This window comes from Oreochromis aureus, linkage group 11 (genome assembly GCF_013358895.1).
Source record: "Oreochromis aureus strain Israel breed Guangdong linkage group 11, ZZ_aureus, whole genome shotgun sequence".
Lineage (NCBI taxonomy): Eukaryota > Metazoa > Chordata > Actinopteri > Cichliformes > Cichlidae > Oreochromis > Oreochromis aureus.
The window spans coordinates 25,159,312-25,165,163 of record NC_052952.1 but is presented as its reverse complement, the minus strand read 5'-3'; the positions used below and the strand labels follow the sequence as shown (position 1 = coordinate 25,165,163).

The following is a 5,852-nucleotide window of genomic DNA, read 5'->3' as shown; positions in this document are numbered from 1 at the left end:
GTGTAAAAGTGGTGACTTGTTGCTCTCAGAGCCAAAGTGCACTCTGTGGGAGATAAACCTGGACTGCTGTCAGCTGTACGTTTTTTTGGAGTTGTTCATCATTGTGTCTTGATAAAGCAGATATTGGGATAATGCAAATTCAAGGATAGTAAATAAAGCATGACAAGGTACTTGTAACAGTGGTAAGCACACCGGGTGGTCAGGAGTGACTATAATAGTATAGACTAAAAACAGCATTGTAGAAGAATACTGACATGTAAATGTGGCCCAGTCAATTATTTTCCATTGATAAGGTCAGTATCAGCAGACTGTTACTCCTTATGCTGTTCACAGTCTACATAAGGAGGCACTTTAGATTTGTATAACAAGACTCAGTCATTCATGACACACTGCAACTGTCCCAAGTCCTTTTAAAATGGCCCAAAGTCTAAAGTGTGCTGAACACGTCACCCACACTGATTCTGGTTATGAAACAGTTAGGCCACATTAATGAATATATGGTGTCGCATTGAAAACTCTTAAGAATTCCTTTTTTTTTAGAACAAAGAGAAACTCTGAAAACCTTCAGAAAAGGAGAAGTTTGGTCACAGTTGCATGTGGAAAACATTGAATTCCCTCCTTGATTCTGTTCAATTTGAAATGAAAATGCAAGTCTAAAGCTGGTGCTCTTTATTTCCTATTTTCCCTAATAATTATAACATAATTATAATATTCATTCTTGAGACAAAATCTGTCTTTTTAGCCTCGAGGCTGTGGTTATATATTAAAGTAAATATTGTGGCTCTGGGTAATAAGTGACAGTTTCTTGCTTGCCATGGGTGAACATTTGGTGAACAGAATTCAGAGTCCAGACAGTTTTGTCAACATCAATCACATGCTGTTGATTTGTTGCTTTTTTTTTTTCAGCCAGAGTAAAAACGATTTTATGAGGAAACAATTTCAAATAAAATTCTGACCTACGAAAATATTGAATTTGTGAGATGTTTCGATCTCTTTTTGGAGCAGACAGAATTTGCCAGAATTCACGAGGAGACTGGTTTATCAACATTTCAGTTTGTGCTGGGAATAATTGTTAATGTGACAAAAAAACTGTTTTATCTCTTTTATTTGTTGGAGTTAAGAGCTTTCCCCTGTGATGTCTGCATGTTGATGGAGGCCTAAGTAAACATTCAATCCAATCATGTGTTCCAGTCTCACATGTCATGTTGTGTGCGACCCCAAGAACTCAGGTCAGTTGAGTGCAGCTGTGGGCAGCAGTAGGGTTCAAACTGTTTGAGAATTTGCACTTTTGATTCAAACCAACTGAATAAACGCTGTGATGGCTCATCTCGGCATGGTTATCGCTGTAGCTGAAAATAACATTGCTGTATTGTTGCATTATAAATTCAATCAGTGATTTCTGCTGTCATGTTGTGAACGCAGGAAGAGTATTTATTTGAGTAGAATAAGGCAGATATTCCACATGTTCTTGCAAAGTTCTAAACCTGTATCAATATTCAAATTATGGAAAGGTAATTAAAATAAAAATGTCTGAGGTTATTGTACAGTTTTTTTTCCAGTAATTTTAGGTTAATAATCCATTTATGTAAAGATACAAAAGACACATTAATAATGTGTTTTCAGTATTTCTGTCACTAAAAAAAGTTTTCATATGGGATTATACAAATTCACTGTTCAGGGGACAGAGTTTGACTTATTTCAGAGTATTAATGATATCATTAGCTTGCAGTATGTGTTTAAAACACCACCTTTTCATCATATTTCCAGTTTTATCAAGGTGACAGCTCACTGCAAAAGCATTGTGGGTAAAAAATAAACCCATGGTGTTTAATTGAGTTTTCTTTTCAAATTTATGTTGTAATAAATGATGTGTTTTCTTCATAATTAAAAGTATGAAATGTATGAAAAAAACTCTATCCATACTTTAAAAAATACATTAGAAGATTGTGAAATAACAGAATTATTAAAGCCTAGAACTTTTTCCTCATGTCATAACAGGAGAGGATCATTTGTACAACAAAATTAAGCTGTATATATGAAGAAACATATTTCAGAGAGTTTTCACTTCATTTTATTGAACACACCCACATTACATACACAGTCACACACAAACTCTGGTTAGTGTTTCAAACATAAAATACTGTACATGCACAATTTGCATATGTGGTGTTGACATGTTTTTCATGGTTTTAACTCTGCATGATTGGACAAATATTTTGATTTAAAGGAGGCAAAGAATTGTATTTGTATTCTTCTTTGCTCCTCTCCGGTGTAGTTACTATGAACTATCATCTAACAAGGACTGCTGAGAGGCAGTTTGCTCCAGTTGGTCTTCTTTACTCAGCAGGCAGGACTTCGTCCAGGAACGATTTAGCGTGGTCAATGCCCCTGCCCAGGGTGATGCCAAAGTGGGGGCGCAGGTAGTGTTCATAGGCACCCAGTGCTGCTGTGCGAGCCCTGTCCACTAAGGGACCTGTTTCCTGACCGATGGCACTGATGAAAAGAGGGAAAATGGATGATTTTAAAAGTATCCATGGTTGAAGAATTTACCAAACAAATCAGCAAAACCATAAAAACTGTGTGTATGTGAAATCTAATTGTGTAATTAAGTAGCATCTAATAGCAAATTATGTTTCAAGTTGACATGACATTAGCAGCTTAGAAAGGTTTTTTTTTTTTTTTTGAGCCGCCTGTGAAACATTAAGCACGTTACCAGGATAGTTATAGGTGAAAACTTACGTGGCAACTTTCACAAAGGCTTGGAACTCAGGCTTGCTCTGCAGATTTTCAGCAAATTCCCTGGCATCCTGTGCACGCTCATTGTCACGTATGCCCTCCAAAACAGGAGTGGCAGCAGCATGCACCTTGTTGTAAAAGTTCATCAGTCTCTTCATGAATGTGGCTTTGTGGGTGTTATACAAGTCAACCATTTCTGGCGATGGTTGGGGAAGTTCACACAGGCTCATAGAGACTGGAAGGCAATAGAGTTGAGATTTTTAGAGAGAGATTTGAGAACTAGGAGTATTAAAAACAGTTGCAATTAAATTCAATAATTACTGATGTTTGCACATGTAAAAAAAAAAAAAAAAAGACAACAAAAATAAATATAAATTCTTGCACTGGGAAATTTCTCTATACAACTATTTAGGGGGTCAGTGCGTAAATGTTTTTTAAAAGCCAAAGAAAAACTGTCCCACATATCTTGGCACCTCACTCTGAGTATCAGATTTCCTTGGTCAGTATTTAAAGTTGAAATTTTTTCTGCTACGGCAGCCCACTGTATTATAAAATTAAGCACTTGTCTTGCATGTCAGCTACATATAAATACGTGTAGCAGTCATCCATGAAACAGTGTCCATTAAATCCCTGAATGCAATAAAAGCATGTTAGACTGGGCCAATCAAACATTATTAAAAACAGTCACATCAAACTCGATTTGCTCAAAAGCCTGACTGAATCTTAACTGTTACAGAACATTTAAGGTTTACAGGGTGACTTACCCTGCAGCACCAAGATCAGTGCAAAAATGTATTTTGCATTCATTTCTGAAAGACAAAAGAAAAAAAAGTGCATGAAATTCACATTTCAACTTATTGAATAGTTTTCATATTTTAACAGCTGAAGATCATGAACAAGGTGATGAAATTGTTAACATGTAAAGCTGCATTCCCAAATTTTTCATGAAAAGCTGTTTTAGTGAAATCTACTCTGTAGTTGCGGAAGAGAAGCTGCAAGGGCAGCTGCAGGAAGAAAAAAGGGATTACCTGCTGTTGCGTTGGATGCACAGATCCAAGAAGTGACAGTCTTCTCTCAAACCGAGTTGTCTGTAACTCAGAGCGCACATCTGGACAGGAAGATATAGGGGGGGACTGCAAACAAACGTCATCTGATGAGCAGACACACACATGCTTGCATGCACATGCACGCAAACACACACAGACATACACCTACACAAAGTCCAGTGTACATGACATTCCTTAAATACAGAATGTGGAAATATGGCTTAGTTGTTATGTAATCTTTCGGAAATGTACATTTATCCTTATCCATATGGCAGGATGCACTGTGGCACTGTGGAAGTTGTGTGTTTGCAGAATGTCACAGCAATTATATTTCATTTCATAGAAAAAACTAAAGCAGCTCATGTGTCTGTATCTGTTATAACAAAAGATAACGTTAACTGTATTGGCTCTTGATAATCAGCACTTTTTTAACAGCAGATTTTATAATGTGTACTCAGATATTGGTGTCAAATGGTCAGCAGGTCAATCATCTAGAACATGCCCCGACGCATTGTACTGAGCAATGTCTGCTGGGAATTCTGTCCTCACCTTTCACCCTAATACCCTGCATGCAATGTGATCAGTTCTCTTTTCAATGGTGTTTTAAAATAGTTTATCTTCTGTATCTGTTCATCTCACTGTTTCTTTCTTCTTTTTAAGCTTATTTTTCACATATCCACATACATTTAATGCTTGAGTTTTGGTAAAGGGAAGCGTTACCAAGTAGTGATTGAAAACTGTTTTACTTGTCAATTAATGCACCTGTGTGTGACTTGTACCCACATAATCAGCAAGACAAGCTTTTCAGTTTTGATTAAAACCAAAATGTTGGTTAATTGGATTCAGTTGGTGTGCTCTTTGTTTAAGAAAAACAAACAAATACAAAACCTTTAAAACCTGCAGCAGAGGCAAACAGATGATGTTGTAAGGATATTTATTAACAACTCATTTGATTTTTTATGCATCGTACATTAGTACAAGCCTAATGATAAACATTAAAATATGATCACTTCAGCAGTGATGGGTAAGATTTGAAGCCATGACTTTTAGTAAGAATACTGATTTACTCTCAGCTTTTCGTTTGTCTTGAGTGAGTTAATCAACTTGAGTTGTGTTAAACGGTGTGTAGTGGTCGATGGTAGTCTGAATCTTCTCCCACACTGAGCTTTTGACACCAGAGGCCCATTCAACATAGCTGTCAGTCACTGGTTGAATGTGGTCTTCATAATAAGCAGCAGCAAAGCCTTGCGCTAGTTCCCCAATTGCCAGGACTTTATTTTTGGCTGCCCTGTGAGATAAAAGCAGCAAAGTACATGTAATACACAAGCAAATATGTTATTGTGCAAACTTTTTGCCACAGTGAAATCAAACTAAATATTCTAACAATTCTGATAATTGATTCTGCTAAATGACTGATCATTTACAAAGAGTTCTATGAATGAACTGTATGAACTGTATTCAGTCGTCAGCAGTTTTTTTTTTCTGACATACCTGACCCTCGCTGCCAGCTTCTGCAGTAGTCCTGGTGAGTCAGGTTCTTTTGCGGGCTCTATTTGGGCCAGAAGTGGCCCACATGCTGCAAAAAAAGATGCTTGTCAGTCAATTAGAACAAAACAAAAAGAGATCAGAAATGACTGAATCAATCCTGAAGATGTAGGTAGATATTTGTAAAGTCATACCTTGCATTAGTAAGAAAAGACTGAAAAGAAGTGCTTTTATATGGGGCTGTCATGGAGAGGTAAAAAAAAAGACATCATAACAGTTTATCATATTATTATCAATATAACAGAACTCTTTGTCAGCACAGTCCATATGCAATTCACGTTGGATGCCAAAACAACAAACTTCTCAGCAGATTATATCAAAACATACTGTTTCTTTTTCTTTAACAGCTATAAACAAAAGCACAGATTTCAAAATAAAATTTGTCAGTTTGTGCATTGTCATTAAAACTACCATGATCAAAAGAGTATATTTTACCATTTCCTCTGGCTCTGGTCAACAGGAGTTAAATGAACCAAATGTTATCTAGCCACTTTATTTGTATTTGGTAACCTTGGTAATGGAACA

The 5,852-nt window shown here is 36.5% G+C and overlaps 2 protein-coding genes across 3 annotated transcripts; both read right to left on the bottom strand.

Moving 5' to 3' along the window:
- Window positions 1–2,048: 2,048 nt before the first annotated feature.
- On the bottom strand, window positions 2,049–3,921 carry apoa2 (apolipoprotein A-II). The gene is made up of 4 exons (XM_039620060.1): window positions 3,765–3,921; window positions 3,501–3,545; window positions 2,740–2,971; window positions 2,049–2,493 (listed from the first exon to the last, which is right to left on the bottom strand). The coding sequence occupies exons 2-4, from the start codon at window positions 3,541–3,543 to the stop codon at window positions 2,337–2,339; spliced, it is 432 nt and encodes a 143-aa protein (XP_039475994.1). The 5' UTR covers window positions 3,544–3,545; window positions 3,765–3,921; the 3' UTR covers window positions 2,049–2,336.
- Window positions 3,922–4,699: 778 nt separating this feature from the next.
- On the bottom strand, window positions 4,700–5,852 carry apoc4 (apolipoprotein C-IV). Of its 2 annotated transcripts, XM_039620061.1 has the most exons (4): window positions 5,763–5,852; window positions 5,462–5,507; window positions 5,274–5,358; window positions 4,700–5,070 (listed from the first exon to the last, which is right to left on the bottom strand). In XM_039620061.1, the coding sequence occupies exons 1-4, from the start codon at window positions 5,763–5,765 to the stop codon at window positions 4,878–4,880; spliced, it is 327 nt and encodes a 108-aa protein (XP_039475995.1). In that variant the 5' UTR covers window positions 5,766–5,852; the 3' UTR covers window positions 4,700–4,877. The 2 variants fall into 2 exon arrangements, with proteins under 2 accessions (XP_039475995.1, XP_039475996.1); XM_039620062.1 differs by lacking the exon at window positions 5,763–5,852 and having other exon boundaries at window positions 5,462–5,540.

Bases quoted from the DNA above. Each gene is read 5' to 3' on its own strand.
- apoa2 (XM_039620060.1), bottom strand. From the start codon at position 3,543: ATGAATGCAAAATACATTTTTGCACTGATCTTGGTGCTGCAGG. The intron at 2,972-3,500 runs GTAAGTCACCCT...ATTGCCTTCCAG, and splicing joins ACTGATCTTGGTGCTGCAGG to TCTCTATGAGCCTGTGTGAA. The intron at 2,494-2,739 runs GTAAGTTTTCAC...TCTTTTCATCAG, and splicing joins GCCTTTGTGAAAGTTGCCAC to TGCCATCGGTCAGGAAACAG.
- apoc4 (XM_039620061.1), bottom strand. The intron at 5,359-5,461 runs GTATGACTTTAC...CTTTTTTTGCAG, and splicing joins TCTTTTCTTACTAATGCAAG to CATGTGGGCCACTTCTGGCC. The intron at 5,071-5,273 runs GTATGTCAGAAA...TTTATCTCACAG, and splicing joins AAGCTGGCAGCGAGGGTCAG to GGCAGCCAAAAATAAAGTCC.